At 37.9% G+C, this 20487-nt stretch overlaps 1 protein-coding gene across 6 annotated transcripts in view; it reads left to right on the top strand.

Annotated features, from left to right (window-relative positions):
- Positions 1 to 222: 222 nt before the first annotated feature.
- The window catches only part of PHTF2 (putative homeodomain transcription factor 2), a gene marked incomplete at its 5' end in the record, with an annotated part of 52697 nt that continues 32432 nt past the window's right edge, over positions 223 to 20487 (top strand). For 4 of the 6 annotated variants that reach the window (XM_084266047.1, XM_084266045.1, XM_084266046.1 and 1 more), the window contains 4 exons: positions 223 to 267; positions 11509 to 11565; positions 15208 to 15277; positions 17916 to 18074. In XM_084266047.1, coding sequence (XP_084122173.1) covers positions 223 to 267; positions 11509 to 11565; positions 15208 to 15277; positions 17916 to 18074 — 331 coding nt within the window. Of the gene's footprint in view, positions 268 to 11508; positions 11571 to 15194; positions 15278 to 17915; positions 18075 to 20487 lie in introns of all 6 variants that reach the window. The other 2 variants (XM_084266044.1, XM_084266042.1) reach the window with 1 other exon arrangement.

Genomic DNA, 20487 nt, shown 5'->3' with positions numbered 1-20487 from the left:
CTGTAGCAGCAGCTTGTAGTTTTTTGATTACTTAGCATAGAACCCAAACTCTTACTGAAATAGTAATGAGGCAAGGTGAAAAATACATATAGGTGTTGGGCACTTTGCAAGTAATGGGAGTGTTTGTACATTCCCCATGGTGGCCTTGTAGGGAAGGTGGAAGTAAAGTTCTGTCTTTTTCTGTTAACAGCCTAAAATGACTGTGTGAATTCAGTGGAATAAATGGCGTCCAAAGTAACTGATGCTATAGTTTGGTACCAGAAGAAGGTAAGCTTTCTATTTGTTTTTTATGGTGGCTTTAAAAAAAAAAAAAGTTGGTTTTATTGTGCTTTAAGTGTAAAGTAACTGCATTGTTGGTTAGCATTATGTGAATAGCTTGAAACCTCTCTTCCAAAAAATATATTTCCCTAGGTTCAGTCACTAATAATTAAGGTCTGTGTTGAAAACTCCTGACTCTCTTAGCTACTGGTATTATGAAATAAAAAAAGGAAAGAAAATTTTTGTTCTGAGTAGAATGTCCAGAACAGTAGTACAGGAGAATGCTGTTTCTGTAGCACATAAATGAATCCCTGTATTTAAATAGAAATTAAGAATTGAAATTAATTCTGTCAGTTAAAGTCTGTAATCTATACCCAAAAGAGATACCCTAGGCCTTTTTAGAAGGTAATTAGGAGGGGTGGGGTGAAAAGTGGGGTGAGAGGTAAAAGAGCTCACTTTGAGAAAGTTAATAGTTTTGCATGATACTGTATCTTTTGTTCACCTTTGCACACAGCAATGTTGATATCTCTTTCTAATTTGTTATTTTGATCATTTAAAATTACCATATCCTCTTGACCTTAGTATGCCTGTTGGTTTATTGAGCTAAATTGCCTTTAAAAAGCTGAAAAAAATTGCTAAATTTTGAGATGTAACGTTTTTCCAAGATGTAAATAAGGTGTGACGATGATTATTTTTGGCTCTCCAGGGTTTAGTTAGTTTCTATGAGTTCCTCTTTTCATTGGAACTGTGGCTGTATTTTTGTCAGGATGCATCTTGTTCTTAGGAGAATGATGTCAAGGGTCAAAACCAAATTCTGGTTAACTTCTAGGGGAAAAAAAACGATACTGGCATGCTTTGCTGAGCTACAACTGTGCATTAAGGGTACAGCTGGATAAGGAGAAAAATTAATGTTGCTGACTTAAATTTATGCTGATTATTCAGTTATGTATTTAAACTGAAGAGTTCAGAGTTTAATGAGCATTTTTTGGTTCTATACAATGTATTCTCCCCCTTCCTTTATTTAATCTTTGCCAAAAAAGTATTTTTGTAAAAATATCAGTGAAAACACACATTAGTTTTGAACTGTTTCTTGATTGCAGATCCAATTTCAATTTTTAAAGATTTGAAGGATGACTTGTAGGAGATTTGGTGTAACCAAATAAAGTGCAGGGATCTTATGGAAGGGGAAAGTGCTTCCACTTACTCTCTCAAATTTCATTCACTCACATGGTCATACTGATAACAATTACAAGCACAAGGTGTGTGCACAAACTCTGTGAACTGGTGGTTGCTTTCAGTTTAAAATTTTTATTTTGGAGCTGTCAGTTGTCACTCTTACCTTGCTTTTTGGCTCTACTGATCCCTCACAGCAGTAACTGAGAATGAAGGTGGGGGAGAGATCAAAACTTCTCATATTCTGGCAGTAAAGCTGCCAGAAAGTAAAGGACATGCAGAACTTCTGATAGTTATGCATAAAGAAGAAAAATATATTTAGTAGGTGGGGGCCACATAAGAAATATTGGACAGATACCTTGCTGCTTGTGTTTATTTTTAATTTTCTGTTCTTCAAAATAATATTTTTGATGTATTTATTTTGTCTCTTTCTCCTGAATTTCAAGTCTTTTGCTTTCTCAAAAGTAAAATGTTTTTATATTTTTTTGATGGAAAGAGTTAAGCAATTGAGCTCTTCCAACCTTCCTTTAGGCAAGTTTTCCACACACAGAGTTTACTCATATGACTCACACTATTGTCTGAAATTGAGCTCCTCACGTGAGGATGATTTAGTAATGTGCTTAATTGTTTAAAAGGTCAGTCCTTTTATTATGTAAGTTTGTTTTTGTTGTTGGAGTCGGTTTACTCTGCTTTTAGTGCTTTGGAGCTCTTCATTACTGTCTTGTAAGAATACCACAATCAATTACTAGTTATTTTAAGTGGGAATGGTGTACTATGCCAGCTTGTTATTTGAGAAGGAAGATTGCATGGACATGGCTTCACTGCTTCCAGCGATATCCTGCCTTTCCCAGCTGGTACAAATAATTTTGCAAGGCATGAAATCTGGAGAGATAAATCCTGCTAGTTACAAGTTGGCTCTGTAGAAAGCAAAACGATTTAAAGCTGTGCTGTGTTCCTGGATGCACTGGGGAGTCCAGCTCTGAGATACTTGTGTGTCAGACAGGCTTTGTTTAGCTTGTTTTCAACACTTTCTGGTGCGCTGGGTTTTGCAATAGAAGGGTGTGGCGGGGCGTCTGCATTGCTCCCAGGAATGGTTCGTTAATTTGGTCCCAGGCAGCTACCCAGCTAATAGTCATGTATGTGTTGATTACCTTAGGATTACATCTATTTACCAGAATATTGAACTTGTTTCCTGTTTTTAATTATGAATTTTGTGGAGGAAACCATTATAGGGTTTTTTGCTTTGAAAAAACTCTGACACCCCTGCAATTATTTTAAACAGTTTCAGTATCTGACGGAGTACCCTTCTGATACTGATGCTTTACACACATTTGAACTGTATCCTCAGTAGCAGTAATTGAAAAATAATGGAATTGGTAAAAGACTAAAACGTTGGTCATAATGCTTGTACCTGAAGCTTTTTGCTTTGATTTCTTTTAATACTTTCAGGATTTACAGACTAAATTTTGGTCTGGTTTCCAGTTTGGAGACTATATATAAATTTACTTTAACAACTTTCTGATTTTCAGTCTTCATGGAAGCCTTGCTGTTAAAATGGGGAACTTTATTCAAAATAGGTAATCATCTTGCAGGAGAGAATAACGATGTTCCTTCTCTTGGGGGTGGTTGTGGGGAACACAGAGTAGAACTTAATGAATTTGAACCTGAATCCTGCACCTGACTGTGTATCAGTTAACTTTGCCAATGCAGCTTTACACTGTTTGGGGTGTCCCTAGGGTATGGCTGTTTAAAAGGACAATAGACAAATAAGATGTGTTCTCAGCTTTAAACTAGAGTTCTAATTACATTGCTTTAGGATCTGTAAATTTTAATTAATCTAAGATTTTATTTGCCAAGGAGGAGACAAAAATGATATAATTCCCTGAAACCACCCAGTTTCCTTCTTGGAACATACTGGTCACCCAGTTGGTGGCACCAAAGCCGGTTTTTGCCAAATGGTCAGGCTATGTGGCTATATTGCCTAAAACCTGAGATGCTGGAACTTCATCAGTTCATAAAGGTCTGCCTTCAGCTTCCCAGACTTGGCTAGTGTTGTAGCTGGATGTTTTTTTGAAAGCAGTGGGCTGGGGGGAGGAGTTTCCCCTTCCATGTAGCTGGGGTTGGGTACTTGAATTGTTGTGTGATCAAATAGTGGGGATCACCTGCTGCTCTGGTAAGACACAGCTTCAGCTCCTGGATCTTGTGTAAAAGATCACTGAAAACCTGAATGAAAGCTTGTGCTTTGCCTTGCTGCAGTCTCCCATGTCTGCTTTGCCTTCCCGCAGACTTTGGTGTGCTTACCTGGTGAATTTGGTCAAGGGGCTAATCTAAGATAAAACTAAGATTGTGACTTGATAAGGATCTGAAACTGCCTCATCAGTGGGACATGGAGGGGAGAGCCAAGAGCTGAGAGCCGTCTGTCTCCAGTATGATTCTTGAATTGTTTTATTGTGCCTTGTGGAATTACAACCTCACATTTTCTTTTCTCTTCCTGAGTGATCTGTTTGATTTTTTTCAGCCACCCAAATGAATGCACTGGCACAGGGAGTGTGTGCTCTGGGAGGTGAAAATGGTTGGGGGTGTAAGGGCAGTGCTGTTCTAAAATCCTAGTTGCAGTGCTGGTAACATTGCTGGATTTCAGTGGTCTTCAGGGAATTGTACTGAGTAATGAGGCTGTCAAAGTGATTTTCTTTTCCCAGTTACATCTTGCGGCTGCCTTGTTTTCCTCAAGTACATAATTGTGTTTAACAACAAAAAAAAAAAGTGTTGCAGAGGTCTTAAATGGGTAAAACTTGGCATGTGACTCGACTGTATTAGCAATAGTGTAGCCAGTGCATCAGGGGAAAGGGTTATTCCCCTCTGCTCAGCTCCTGTGAGACAACCTCTGGAATATTGTGTCCAGCAGTGAGCTGTCCAGTACAAGAAAGGCATTGCCATTCCTTGGCATGCCACGTACAAAGCATCTGAGATATCTTGGTTTCCTCAGGCTTAAACATAAAGGGCAAAGAGGAGAGCTTGCTGCTATCATGCCTCCTGCTGTGAAGGCCATGGAGGGAATGGAGACAGGCTCTGATTAGAGGTGTGTGGGGATTGCATGAGAGGCAGCAAGAACAAGTTGAAATGTGGGAAATTCTGATTAGATAAAGCATAAAAATGTTTAATGTGAGGTTTGTCAGGCATTCAGATGGGACGTCAGAGAAGCTGTGAATTGTCAGATCTTTGAAGATGTTTGGATCTCTACTGGGTAAGTCCTTAAGCAGCCTGCTTTGCACAGGAGGTTGGGCTGGATGACTTCCAAAGGTTCCAGTCTGTGCGATTCTGCGATGACTTTAGTTTGAAATTTGGACATGAGTAACATTATCATAAGGGATTGTGTTTAACTGTGATTTGTGACAGAAGTGGAACACCATTCAGTTTGTGCTTTTTCTTTTTTTTCAGGCTTTGGTCTGTAGTCCACTTAGGCCAAAGAAACAGTAGCTGAAGTTAGCCCTGGTGCCTGTGTTATGTCACTAGGAAATGGCTAGAGTTGTTGATTATCCCCGTTGATTATCCCTGTACTCTCATTTAGTCTAACCTGCAAACTATTTCTAATTACATTTAATTGTGCAATGAAAAATTATGTTTTGTGGTTATAATAGGTATGGTAAAATCTGTAGACCATTACTCAGAGCAATAAGTAGGGCTGACAGGTGTTACCAATAATTAATCTGTAATGAGTGATACAGAAAAACTATTACTACATAGCTGATAAAAGTTTAATTATGCATTATTGTACTCTGAAAGGGGGCAGTATCTTTGAAGTAAGCTTTGGTAAAATTATTGTTCAGAGAAATGGCTGTAAGTTCAGTGTTGTGGCTATTGCCAGAACTTAAGCAGGTCATTAGTTGGCAATTCCAACTGTTATGAATAACCAAGACATAAAGTTTTGAGTGGCTTCATTTTACTCCATATAATTGGGTTTGGCTCTCCTGGGGCCAAATAAGGACAAGGAAGGGAAATCCCAGAATCTTTTAGTAACCAGAGTTTACAGTTTGGCATCCAGTTTAGGATGTACAGTTTTAATCTCTTCATTCTCCTCCTTTTGACTAGAAGCTGCTAAAGTCTTTGCTATGAGCAGACAGTGTCCTGCTATTATAGAATGATTTCTATCTGCGGTTTATTTGTTACATTTGTCTTCACTTAGCTTGTCCAGTCCACATAACCACCATAAAGAAAATTTAAAAAACCCAGCACACTTGAAAATTAAAAATAACCTGCAAAAAGCCCCCAAAACTGTAACAGTAGCAATGTACTCCAACAGAGTTAATTATCCTGCTGAACTACTAGATTATTGCCTTTGCTGCAATGGGGGTCAGTGCAGGTAAGAAATAAAATGAGGTTTAAAATAACTTTCAATAATCCTGTTCTGAACTTTAAGAAAATAAGAAATGTGTCTAATATCCAAAACTGTATTCTTAAACTAGGTATGAAGCATTTAAAAAATATTTTTACATGAATACTGGCTGAATATAAATTAGTTAAAAATTATATCTTAATATTGAAATTAATACATAAACCATACAGTTTTTGAAGAATGTTGGACTGTAGAAGTTAACAAAGCATATTTGCTAATATTTTAATGCTAAGTACTGTAAGAAGGTGCTAAATTCTTAGTTTCCTTGGTGGACAGTCCAAGGAAGCAACTCTGGTTTTTATTCACTAAGCTCTGTGTCTTGTAATACTATTGTGATGTTGCTTGTAAAAGTGTTTAGAGGTTTTAAAGAGCAAAGTTTAGCATGCAGGTTTCATTATTGATAAACATTAAAGTTTTAAGATCCAGCAGGAAATACTGTGTATTCTCAGGATTATAATCTTTGCTAGTCTGCTCTGTAGTAAATTATACATGTCTCCTGAAATATTGATCAATTCCATTAGAATCAGAAGGCCTTCTGAGTATTGGGCTACAGGTTGATACCATCACTACATTAGCTTAAAGTGAATATCAGTGTCATTCACAAAGCTCAAATTCAATCTTGATGCACATATGGCTTGTTATGAGAAAGACACTGGAAAGAAATATTATGCAGCACAGAAACTCATTGTACTGGGCTTTATTTGAAGTAGTAGCTGCATTTTCAATAGCTCTTTACTTAGGCTGGTTGCTGTTAAATGTTATCTAACCAAACCGTGCCAGCCAAATTTTAGGTATATAAAGATGTATGATCAAATGCTTTGAGGTATTTGCTTGGGAAGGAGGAAGTGCAGTTATTTCTAAGTAATATTAAGAGGTGCACATATCTCTTAAAACCAGACAATGTTATGAGAAGTCTGCACATCAAAGGATCTCAAATTTATTTCATCTTCTAGTAATAAGCTAACTTCATCAGGTTAGTTTAGTTGTCTCAAATGTGTAATTGTATAGCTTAATATTCCATGCCAAGTCACAAATTAAAAGCTTTTTCACATTAACCTTTTTCTTCATTTACCTTTAACTTTTTTTTCCTAGAGTACCTATTTGACAGTTTTATTTTGCTTACCTAAATTGAGGGTTTAGCACCCTAAGTTTCCATCGTGAAAGAGGGTGGGTAGAGTTTTTAGTCTTTGCATGTAATCCCTTATTTTCTCAAAAATTTTCTAGCTGCTTGAAATTGTTAATTCTGCAAATACATAAAGGAAGATAATTACTTTTATCTTCTTTATTTAGTGGCTATTGGGGCACATTGTTCTGAGAACTGAACGTTTCACAGATAACTGGTTTGAGTAATATAACAATTGCTAGTTCTGCTAGGTGTTGGTTATACCACAGCTTTTTATATCTGCAACATATTACTGACAAGTCTTCTACAACAGGGTTGTTTTGCTGTTGATGTGTGGTGATGAAAGTTATGCTTAAAATTATAAGACAGGCTTGTTATCTAATTAGAATTAACAAATGGTGTAGAAAAGATGAAGGGAGATTTAAAAAAAATGTTCTGACAAATCTTAATAAAGGAATGCCATAAAATGCAAATTCAGATGCTCTATTAGATATTTTATAAATTAAATTAGAATAAATTTCTGTAGTAGATGAAAATTGGAATGTTGTCTTGCATAGTTTGCTACAAAAAAGAAAAGCCTATTGCGAGTTGTAGATGGGGCTGATGGATCAAAACTGTCAGTGAGAAGCTACTCTAGACTAAAGAGTCTTGCCCTAAGGATTTTAAAAGTGTTACTTCTTGTTATATACTTAAGAATTGGGCAATTTTTTTGACCCTTGTACACGTACTTTAAATTTTCTGTGAAGGATATTGCAGAAGTTGCAGCTCCAATGGATGGGGTTCCAGGTAGAGTTGGTGGGTTGGGCATGTGATTGGAGCCTTCAGGTTGGCCTAACAGTTCCAGGCTCCAGGAGCCCTGGGGCAGCTGCATACTGAGGGAAAGCTGGCTTTGATCAAGTGCTGTGTATATTTAAATCCTTCAGGCTGAAAGAATGAATGATCTTATCTCTAGAAGGTTATTCCTTTATTTTATTTGCCTTTAAGAGATTAATTTCTTTGGCGTTGCTAAATGCTAGACTTATTTTCAGTGACCTGCAGGTATATGCAGTTCAAAGAATTGCATGAATAGCTACAGCCTACGTGCAAACATTTGACAGCTTAGTATTTAGCTTTAACAGGAAACATTATTTAGATGCAAATACTTGTAAATCAAAACTCTTTGAAGAAGGAATTGACTGGTGCTCTCAATAATTTAAACCCAGGAAAGTTTGCTGCTATTAACTTACATTCTTGAATTAATTAAGGAATTACATTCTTGAATTAAATCCATACAGGTGTCTAGCATCCTTGGTGGTAATTGCATGTCATAATTTAGCTTGTTGTCGATGAGGAACACTTTTTAGTGACTTCTGCAAGGTATGCTTCACAAACTGTTAAATGTGTTTTCCTGACGTGAGGTAGAGAGGAAATAAAATGCCTATGTTGACTTGCCTTGTTTCAGTAACAGTAGTTCTACTTATTTTTGTTTAATGTGGGAAATGAAGCGTGCCAGTGTGCTACTTGATAACGCTGCCTTTGTTTGCATGTGTTTCCTTCTGATACACTTGCAAAAGTGTAGACGAATGCTTATGTAGATAAAGAGAAGTCTAAATGCTGAGTCTAAATTTGATGTGCTGAACATGTGCACCTGCTCCCTAAAGTGCTTCTAAAACTTTCTTAAAACATAAAGATGTGAAATTAGCTAGGTTTAAAAAAAAATTAAAATTATGAGAGATTGTAGTGGTACTTGCTGTCTGTAAAGATCCCTTTAACTCTTTTCGGTTTGCAGTAGTATTCCTTTATTTAATAGCCCCGTGCTCAGATTTTAATTATTAAAGTTGATCTGAGTGGATTGTCCAGATCCACTGGTCTAAAAACAGTTGTAAAAGACCATCTCCCCCTAAAGTTGTCTTGGCTTCCTCGTTTGTCCTGCTGGAAGAATTGCTTTATGGAGCAATGTTAAAAGAGGAACTGACTCACAGAATCCCTACTGCTTGGTGGTGTGTGGGGTGGGGGTTATTTGTTTGTTTGGGGTCTTTTGTATGTGTTTTGCGGAGAAGAAATATTTGTAGGAAAATATAACAAAGCCAAATTTTAAATCGGTCACCTTCCTTTTCTCTGATGCCTTCTGGGATCTGTGTTTCCCAGAATTCATTCCACAAATGGTCTGTTATTTGTCTAAAAGAAGAGGGCTCTTTTAAAGGACTCTTTCTACTCTACACCAGTTCCAGCTATGAATGCAATTAGGAATACAGAGTTTGCTTTACCAGCTTTATTGGCACAAAGGCTTCCTTCCGCATTTGTTTCTTGCATAATCGAGAGTGCGACAGACTTGCATCCCTTTTTCTGTCTTTGTAGAAAGAAGTCTCTTTTGGAAATCAGGAGGGGAGGACAGAAGAATCTTACTCAGGGCTCTTCTAAGGAAATTTCAGGAAAACCAGGAAGGCCTGAAATTTCATGTGAAATGTATTTAGAGAAAAAGCCAGAACAATTAGATCTAAATGTCTGGGTGGAGTGGTTATTCAAGATACTGACTTCTTAATTGCTGGCAGTTGTCCAGGTGGAGTTAGCTCTTAAACTTCCTTTGGTTTAATTACTTTAATTGTAGCAAGTGCTTAATTCTGCCCAGTACAGTGCCTGACTCCTTAATTATTTTCCACAGTCTAATTTTTCTTTCCAAATAATAGGTGCAAAGTCTTTACTATCATTACCAAAAACACGGTAGATTTTTTTTTTTCCTCCAGAGTTTTAAGGTAGCAAACTATAGAAATTGGGTGCTTGGTTCTCATGAATGGGAAATATTATTTAAATCTGAGAATAACTAATTCAGTAATTCAGACGACTGTTCTCACTTTGGATATGCTTTTGACTTTACAACTATAAATAGAATATTTTTTCCTTGATGGGTCAGGTTTAGAGGCGCTTAAGATGCCTCTAGATTTTTTTGTGTGTTTGTGGGTGCGTTTGCCTCTTGGCTTCCCTGGATACCTTTTTGCATTTATGCTAGAATCTTAAAAGATCCTTTTTAATCAAGAAAGACTTTTTTTCATCTCATTTAATGCTGAAGACTGCAGTAGGAAAAGACAAATCAAAGCAATGTTTTCTGGCTTAAAGATCTTCTGCTTGGGCCTTTTATGTCCATTTTAGCTTGCAAGCTGGAATGAGAAATCATACTCTTTTTAAGATTGAATTTAATTAGGTTTGCTCAGATGGCAGGGGTTCCCCTTGCCACTGTCAGGTGTTAGGGCTAAGCTGCTTGGAGCAGCTCTGCACAGTCATTACAGGGACTTTGAAATCTTGCAACGTGTGGCTGTCTCACCTTGGTGGCCTAAGAGTGGTATCATGCTTAACTGCTCAGAGCTTGTGATGTGACTCAAACTCCAGGTATCCAGCAGTGTGGGTGCACATGCACACACACATGTAATTTCTAGGTAGACCTGCTGGGATGGAAAGGTTTTAAAATTGATGTAGTAAGAGATCATCACTGAACACTATCTAGAAATACTGCATGTGCAGAGTTCAAGGCAGTCTGATGATCTACGATTACTTCCTATAAAACTTGGATATATTGGCTCATATATTGACTTGTTCTTGTCACTATCTTACATGTGAATTGCCTGAAGTTTAAGGTTCTTCAAAATATGTCATACAGTGGTTTTCTTGCATAGACAAGTGCACAGTAAATTCTTAAATTAACTATAGCTACCTGTATTGATTATTATTTAAAATTAGAGAACTCATAAAAATTATCTAAGTGCTAGGATTTGAGTAAGTGCTTGCAGAATCAACCTTTACTCTTTCTGTGGTTCTGCTCTTATAAATGCACCAAATTCTCTACAGTGCTGTGGTGAGGTTAGAGCCTGGGACAAAACAGCTGCGTTTTATTTCAGCTCTTTAACTAAAAACTCACATTCAGACAAAGCCATGATCTTTAGAAGAGTAAGAATAAATAAACTAGCACCTTAGTGAGAGGGAGCAAATTTGGGAACAGGTCTATTCAGAACATTATTTCATCAGTGCTTCAGTGGGGTAAGTGCTGTTTCCTGTGTTTTCCCTGGCCTGTAAGCTATTTGATCAATCAGCCTGGCCATATGTTTTGTTGCTGTGCAGTCTTAAGAGATAAAGCTAAAGGCAGTGTAGTTGTAAAAGTGTGTGGAAAGGAATGGGAAGTAAAGAGGGAGATGATTTAAAACAATAATAAATGAATTGAAGTTATGGGTTCAGCTAGATGTGCATGGTATTAACTGAAATCCCCTGCCGGCGTTGCTGCCGTAGGTCTGCTCCCCATCTGTACTGGGACTGGAATCCCAACGTGAGGTGGGAGGGAGCATGGTGTGCTGTTCCCTGTCCTCTGGCTTGGGCTGAGGCTGGCTGTTTGCCTCTCCCCTCGATCACAACTCATTTACAGGTTAGCTAGATTGAGTCCAGCCAAGACAGAATGGAGAAGATAAAGATTGCTTTGTAGATAAGTTCCCCCAAGGAAATAACTTGCTGTCTTCACGTTTGTCTTGTTGAAGATTGATTTTTCTTTGATCAATATACTTCAAAACCTAATGTAGATTTTTGTGTGTCTTCTTTTTAGATTGGGGCATATGATCAACAAATATGGGAAAAATCAGTAGAGCAAAGAGAAATAAAGGTAATGTAGTAATGCAACTTCTTTTGGGTTTTTTTTTCTGCCAGTTGTCAGGGGTGCTGTCTGTGGTTGTGTGCACTGATGTAATTTACAATGTACATGGTGCTATTTAATACTGGTAAAGTAAAACCAGACTTCTGGAGTGTTAACAAAATGTAACTGGCATATTATGCTCAATTTATTTTACATAATTAATAACTGTATCATTTAGAGTGCTGTGTGTCTCTGTATCCTAGTACCTTTTTTTTTTCTTGCTTTTCAGTTATCTTAAGCCAGGGTTTAGTTGCTTAGTACTTGTGTCTTTCACTTTTCTTTGTGATGAATTCTAATGTCAGTTATCTGAGCTCTCTTTACTTCCAGTTAGTTACCTTATACCTGCAGTTTACTTTTCCTCCTTTATGATGCTGTCATTGTTTTGTACAGTTTATTAGACTGGTAAGTACTTCAGGCTTTGTTTCCCTGAACAAGCAGTTTAACAGCATTCTTTGCATTTTGGTTTAACTAACAGTGCCATCCATGTCTGCTAAATTGCTTTGGAGACAACAAATCAATCCTGTGTGTGAGAGTTTTATGGAGTGTGCATTACGTCATACTCCATTGTCTTAATTAAATTTCTTGCAATTAACCTTTTTCCTTCAGATATTGCTCACAAGGAATATGCTGTAACTGCATGAGTTTCAAGGCGTTGCTAATTCCTAACATCAGCCAAGTGTACATTGCCTCAGTCTCCCGGTGTTGTGGATTTTCCCCCCTCCCCAGTACTTCAGTAGCTAACCGAATGGAGCCTGTTGCTCACAAATCTTCCACCGTGTAGCCGGAGCTGATGGTATTTTTAGAAGCGCTCCTGAAGCCGATGCGATGCTGCAAATCCCCGTGTCGCTGCAGCAGCCGCCGGGCCTGGAGGCTACAACAGCCGGGCCTGGAGGCCGCAGCGCGCCGCGGGTCCCCGGTCCCTGCCGGAGCAGGAACCGCCTCCTCCCGCGGCCCGGCCCGGCCCGCGGCTGCTCGCCCGGGGTGGGGTGTGCCAGGCAGCTCGGGTTACTGGGTGATAAATGCCTGCTGGCTCTTAAAGGCAGCTTGCTCTGAGCGCAGCACCAGCCGCAACCGGGACAAGCGCTGTTAGTGCAGCCAGGAGCCGGTTGCGCGGAGTTTTCAGACGTGATCTCGACACAGCAGAACTCATGTCACACCTAGAGCCTGGTGTGCTACTCGTTTTCAGGGTCCTTTCCACTCCTGTGGAAACCAGTCGCCCTTACGGCAGAGGAAGTTATTGCACATGATGCCTGTGTGTATGGAAATGTGTCTCGTTTGGCTCAGGAGTCCAGTAACTAACAAATTAATGAGTTTGTGCTGAGGTTAGTGTAGTAACTGTAACACTGAAAGCAGATTGCTAAACTCAAATGTTGTAGCACTCAAAGCTACTACAGTACTGTTTATAAATGAAATGTACTAAATTTTTTACTAGAAAATCTGTCTCTGATACTGTGTATTTACAGTTTAGTTAGACCTAAAATAAAATCTATTGAGGTTGATTTTAAAATTTGTGCAAAAATGTTTTTTACAATAATAGCAACTATTTAAAGCATTTTTGTTTGAACTTATTTTTGGTAGTAGCTGAGATGGGCTTGGTGCTGACTGCAAATTATATGAATTAAAGGGATGGGCCGGAATGCTGTGAAGCACTGTTATGTTTTGGTTTTTTTCTTTTTAAAACTTAGTTTGAAATTACTTTTTCCTCAGATATTTGTGATACGTTAAAAGAATAGAGAAATTGCATCTTAAGTGGAATTCTTTCACTGTGTGTAGCAAAAAGTAAACCCAGCAATTCAGCATGGTCCATGGACACTGAAGGTGTTTGAGATTTGACCAATGGAATTTTGAAAGACGGTGTCACCACTTCTTTTCCTATGAAAGATGCATTAAGTTATAGCATTGTCTTAGATTTTTCAGAATTCTTTCTTTAAAATGAAAACACAATTTTAGCCACAGTGGTATTTTTTTTTTCTCTGATTGTACATGTGTTTCCAGGGCGTTACTTCTTTGAGGAGGCATATAAATATTTAGTTAGACTTTCAAGAAGAATCTTGTGGCCACACATGTACATTTGAAAATTACCATATAATTAGGCATTTTATTTTTAAGATTTAGATATTTCTATGAAATAGTGTTTCACTTATGCAGGATTTCAGAGGAATCTGTTGCTGGTTCTAGAATTGTAATAATCTCTGATTCTAACTATAGGCTTGTTTTCTCATTGCACATAAAATTACTGCAGTTTTAAGATTGCGGCTCTGTAAAAATCTTGCACATTAAGCTCTTTGCAGTACTTGCATCACAGACAACCAGTTGTGTTGTAATTTGACATCTTCAGAGCACACTTTGTCCTACCCATGTTTCAGTTCTATGTATTAATTCTGTTTTGTTGCAAGCAAACTCAGTTTTCTGATAAATGCATCAGGTGATGAGTGTATGTCTAGTTCACAGTGAACAGTTTGATTTTTAACATTTTATTTTGGCATGAAAAATAAATAAATTAGATCTGAGAAATCTTTTGAGCTGCAGTCTACCTAATTGAACAATTTGCTCAATACTGTTCTTATGAATACAGCCAGATGTCATTGATTTCTCTCTTGTTGGTGATAATTTCATTTTTATAGTTTAATCTGAATTTAATGTTTACATGTAATAAATGTTTTAATATGCAGATGAAATATTACAGTGGTGGAAATCTACAATTCAGCAGTGAATTTAACTGCTTTCTGAATGAAAGGAATTAAACCACTTCTGTCATAATTCCATTTGTACCTAAAATGTTTTTGGAAATACTGTATTTTACTCTGTATCAATTGTACTCCATGGAATCATTATTGTCTAATATGACCAAGAGCCTGATCTAAGGGGATCAGAAGAAACTCACAGCTGTCTCTGAGGCTTGAGAGTACTGCATCATGTTTTAGCATTAAAAACGAATTTGAAATTTTTGCAAGATAATTTGACTTTTCAGTGAAGGAAGATGCTGTTTCTAAAAGATAAAATAAGCTTCCTTTTTCCCCTTCTGCTTTCCTGGTTTCTTTTTCCTCTTCTTTATAATGACCTAATCTGTATTCATTTACTAAGAAAAAATTAATGCCTTTCTCAAATTTGGATTTCTGGCAGTGGAAGTTGCTGATGAGTGGCTCTTGCATTACAACATGATTTGCTATTTATGTTTGAAATTAAGGGGTTGCGATGTGAGCATTGTGTGAAGTTTTATTACGCATCGAAGGAGAAAGATTCAGTAATTTGCTGCAAAAGTTCTGAAACCCTAATATAAATGTATTACTAATTCTTGCAAGCGTGTGCATATGTTGTCTGTGTAATCCCAAGCCGTGGGAGATGAGTGCTTAGTGCTTAATTGTGTTTGAAAAATTACCTAATGGGTCAGTAATTGGTTGGGGGTTTAGACTATAAAGTGTGTGAAAGGCATTTATTGTGCCTTGCTTCTTGCAATGCTTTTTTTACAATACTTATCTATGAAGTTGACACATTTGTCTGAATTTTCATTGGAGTATAGGTTAAATACAATTACTGACCACATCAGTTTTTTTACTTTTGTTATGTCTGTCATCTGCAAGAATGTATTTTGATAGTAGTTGCCTATTGCAGGGTTTGAGAAACAAACCAAAGAAAACAGGACATGTGAAACCAGACCTCATAGATGTTGATCTTGTAAGAGGTAGGTCCTGAACTAAAAAAGGCTAAATTTCTCAGTATAAAAATAACTGCCATCCTGAGTCTTGTAACAAGAGTGTCTTAATAAGCATTAAAAATCCAAAATGAAAACCCACCATCCCTACGTAACACCTCTGTAAAAGACTAATAGAAAATACTAGTAAAAGATGACCACTAGATTAAACTGAAGGCTTAAAAACTTGTTTAAAAATTTGTTCTGTATATACTTTGATTTTGGGAATAAAGAAACACATGGATTGTCATGGATCAAAGTTTTGGAGTTAATAGTTCAGAAACCTCCTTTTGCCATGCATTCAGACTTCTTCCAAATCTGCTGACATCTAGAAGAAAGGTTATGTTGACATTTCTGGAGAGCAAAAGCTGTACAGGCCTTGAGTATTTCTTGCCTGTTTTAGATAACAAGGGCAGATGATACGAGACTTTTCAAGAAGTTTCTGTTTAGTCTTAATTTATCTTAATTTCCCTCGTGCCTCATGAAGGCTAGGGACAATATTTATTAGCATGAAGCCAGCAGCCAGCACAGTCTTCTGAATCTGTTCCAGGTGGTGCTCTTTGAGTTTGGTCTTTGAGGTAATCACAGCATATTGCCATGCTCTCATCCTTAGAGATACACAGACATCCTCACACCCAGAGTGGCCCTTAGAGACTCCCTAGCCCCCTTGCTCCCAGGCCACTTGACCCCTTATGCATGACCAGTCCTTTTTACCCCCTTACCTCTCAATTTCCCCACATTTCTTTCTCCCCAAATCACCACTCCTTTCTCCCACTGATGGCTTCTTCCCTAAATACCCTATAGGAAGCCCTGTGCAATCTGAGCTCCAGTTCCCCTGGATCCTCTCATGAGTCCCACATGCCTGGGCAGCACACCCCTTGCCTCTGAAATGTGTTCTGAAGAGCTGCTGCCAGTGGCCCATGGTGAGGGTTTCACAGTTAGACAAGGGGGCTGATGGCTCTGCTGGACAGCTGTACCAGAGGCCCAAGTAAGGTGTTTCTTCCCAGATCTGGATTCCCTCCGATGGGCCTTCCATAGGCTGATGGCTCCAGTGAGGTGTCTAGAAAAACCCCATCAGGATATTGCTGGGGCTTCCCCTCCTGCCGTTGTCTCTTTGAGCTCCTCTGCAGGTGTGCAGATGACATTTTATTACATGGCCTAGCAGTGTAACTTTTTAAAAATGGGAATGTGAGGGAAAAAAAATCAAGTAACTTCTGAACTTTATGGACAAAACTGAAATTTGTTTGTAGGAATTAAGCAGGTCACTGCAGTGTAGTGAGATACATGAATAGCATTTAAATGACTGCTCTGCATGAATGTCAAAGTTGGTATTAAAGGAATTTCAGTCTTGCCAGTGTTTTACCTGTGCTAGCACAGAGCTCTAATCCCAGGTCTGCTTGTAAATGAGATGGAGATGGAATAGCAGCATGTGGCAGTAGACTTTTCCAAGCAGTGACCTTGGAATAATTTATGTCACACCCCTATTAAGTAAATGTTCCACACATTTCCAGCTGGCAGAGAGGTGGCAATTTGCAGGAAGAAAAGTGGATGGATATGAGAGAGAAAGGAAATTTGAATGAGTGGAATGAAAAAAGGTGTAGAATCATTGGTTGGAGGGGACCTTAAAGCTCATCTAGTTCCAAACCCCTGCCATGGGCAGGGATACCCTCCACTAGACCAAGTTGCCCCACGCCCCATCCAACCTGGCCTTGAATGCTGCCAGGGAGGGGGCAGCTACAGATTCTGTGGGAAACCTGTTCTAGTGCTTCACCACCCTCACAGGGAAGACTTTCTTCATCTGATCTTCATCTGTCTGATCTAAATCACCCCTCTTTCAGCTTAAACCCATTACCTCTTGTCCTATCACTCCATGTCCATATAAACAATTCCTCTCCAGCATTCTTGTAGGTCCCTTTTAGGTACTGGAAGATTACAGTGAGGTTTCTATGGAGCCTTCTTTTCTCCAGACTGAACAAACCCAATTCTCTCAGCTTGTCTTCATAGGCATAGGAGAGGTTCTCCAGCCCTCTCATCTTCAAGTCCATCTGCTGTACTTGCTCCAACAGATCCAGTAGAAAGAGACAAAGTTTTCTTCGGATGGCTTCCCTGCTCCTGGGCTAGTACTCAGTTGGACACATAATCCTCATACTTCTCTACTTCTCAAACTTACTCCATTTTCCCGAAGGACATGGCCAGAGCAGTTTGCAGATCTTGATGTTTTACATCCCTTTGTCAGGAAAGGGCTCTGCTGTGCCTTCATGGGGATGTGCAGGTTTCATATGACTCTGTTGCTTCATACCAGTTTTCTGATACCTCAGTCAAACAAATTAATTTTTAATAATTTATTTTAAAATACTTTTGACATAGTAAGAAATGGCAATATCTTGTTATTCACACATCTACATATTGTAGAAGTTCCCAATAATAGCAGTCAAGAGACCATCAACAATTTATGCAACCTTTGGATTGAGGATGTAATGAAATGGTCAAAGTGCAAACTTTATTAAAATAATTGTATTTAATAATTGCTCCTTTAAATAACTATCATAACTACTCTGCTGTGATTGAGCAACTGAAATTATTAACTGTAACAATGGAACATACTAAAATTTCTTTTCTTTTCTTAAAGGATCTGCTTTTGCTAAAGCAAAACCTGAAAGTCCTTGGACATCTCTGACCCGCAAAGGAATCGTGAGAGTTGTTTTCTTTCCATTCTTCTACAGGTGGTGGCTACAAGTGACATCCAGAGTCATCTTTTTCTGGCTGCTTGTTCTTTACCTTCTTCAAGGTAGAGTTGGATTTACAGGATCAGTTTCAACTGAATGCTTTATTTTAACCATATGGAAGCTGCTGTATGTTGCTTGGTTTGCTTTATGCTGTTAAGGTTCCTGCCAATATTTTCTGAAATATTGGAATGGCATAGTTCCAGGCACGTGTCTTTTGGTTAGCAATTCTTTTACATATATAAGGAAGGCAGACTGAAAATGCAAGGAGCTCCTCACAGGGTATCTTCAGTATTTGTCAGACCTTTTAGTTTGTCATCTTTATATCCGATTTAGGTTTCCAGGACTATGTACTTGAGCTCAAGGCTGAGCAATATCAAAGAAACCTTTGTCCTAAGGAAGTGTGTTTTGTCTTGGGCTTTTGGTCTTTCTGGTACTTCTGCAGATCGAGAGCTGTGATCAAGAAGTAAGGCCAAACCTACCAAGATGCCTGCAGCTTGTGCAGCCTGGGAGAATGATCTGTTTGACCAGTTTCTAGTCACATTTTGTCACATCAGTGGCTGTGAACTTCTGCCTTATATTTCAGTCAGACCTCAGCCATGCTTCTGAATGATTGGCAAATAGGGGGCTTATTGTTCAATGTGCTTCTACTATTTTTTTCCATTGCAGTGGGGAGATTGTATTCTAATTTTCTGTTTCCTAGATTGTAGAAGGACCTTTGGGTAACTGTTAGCAGACAGAAGGTGGTTCACAGATTTCAGGATGCTGTCTCAAGTTCCAGTAATCTGCCTTTGTGGTTCTCTTAATTGTATGTAGTCTAGAAGAGGAAAATTAGAAAGGGAAGAATGTCACATAGTGAGTCAGTATCTCACAGTGTGAAAGTCACCAAAAGATTAAGTGTATCAGAAGCGTGTGCAACAGAAATGGAACAGAAGGTTAATGGAAGTTGGGAACAATTTAAGTACCCTGAGAAACTAAATGACTGATAAGCTTTCTACTGAAATCCAATTAAAATACAATATTACTTTTTCAATTTACCATCTGTCTTTGCAGTTGTGAATCACTTGGAAATTGTATCTAAAACAAGAAATAGAATTTTTTTAGAAGTGCCTCTTGTGTAATGATGTTAGCAGCTATAAAATGAATGTGTCAGTGCCAGGCCCCAAAATGTCAAATTTTGACAAATATTCATATTGTTTCATATCAAAACTTCTCCTTATCCCCATTTCTGAGATAGGTGTTTAAGAAGTATTGTTACCATTTGTGTATACTATGGTAAGTGAGGCCCCAGTGTTAATAATTTACATCTTATTTATAGTAACATAGGTGGTAAAATACATAAGTTACAGTTCATTTGTGACTGTTCATAAGTGGCTTATTCTGAGAAACACATAGTAGTTTTTTATGGCTTTGAATTTATTTTAAAAATATACCCACACTTAATTTGTGGAACCTTTGTAAGACTCTTAAAGCAGTGAAATAGTAAGACTGTAGATGGTGAGTGCAAGCAAGTTTTATAGGACGTTAATTACCGAGCTATCTTATAATTGACTTTTTCCCTGACTTCACATTTCTTGTGATCTATTATTTACTAAAGTTATAGTTGGAATGCATCATTTCCTTACTCCGTATAGGCTGTGACTTGACAAAATATCTCTGATATTTGAGGTGGTGAATTAAGAAGTATTTAGGAGGAATAAATAGCTTTCCATATTGCAATATAATCCAGCTATTTGTAACACTTGTCACTTAAATTAGCTGCAGTTACTGATATTTGTTTAAATAAATGGAAAGACTTGTAAAATCCACACAGAATCATAAGTGAACTTAAATTGACAACTTTATTATTGTAAACTATTCCAAACAACTGCCCTTAGGCCTTTCCCTCTGTGTGCTTGGAAGGTGTGCTCAGTTATTCATTTCATACAAATCACTAAGGCAGTAGCAAAACATCAATAATTTGTTATTAACACTTAACCACAGAACACTTCAAGTTCCAGGGGCTGTATTTCTGCCCTGATTATGAACTTTGTATTGTAGCTCAGACTTTATGGCACTGTGACAGATTCTTACTGATGCAGTTGTAAAGTGGTCTCACTGTGTTTTGGTTTTATATGTTAAATGATTTTATTTAATTATGAAGTATTTTCTGTAGATTTATAGATGAGTTGCAGGAATTCCTGTTTTGAAATGATTTAGCTTTAGTGGGGTACTTGGTAGCACTCTTTGTAGAATTCTTTCCTTGGCTGTAGATTTAAACTCCAGGTTTTATTTACATTGGTTTCCTTTAGTATAAAATATGATAAGCAAAATGTTTGATAAGAGAATTACAGAGAAATGTTTTTCTCCAAGGTCGTAGAACAGAATTAAGAAAGATTTTACCTTCTAATTCCATTTAGTTTATAGCATTACCTCATTTAAAAATAAAAAAAGCTTCTGTATTCAATTAGGAAATTGAAGTGTGAAGCTATAGTATGT

This window comes from Gallinula chloropus (assembly GCF_964237585.1).
Source record: "Gallinula chloropus genome assembly, chromosome: 1".
NCBI classification, from domain to species: Eukaryota; Metazoa; Chordata; class Aves; order Gruiformes; family Rallidae; genus Gallinula; species Gallinula chloropus.
The sequence above is the reverse complement of the archived record's forward strand: the minus strand, read 5'-3'. Positions and strand labels throughout refer to the sequence as shown.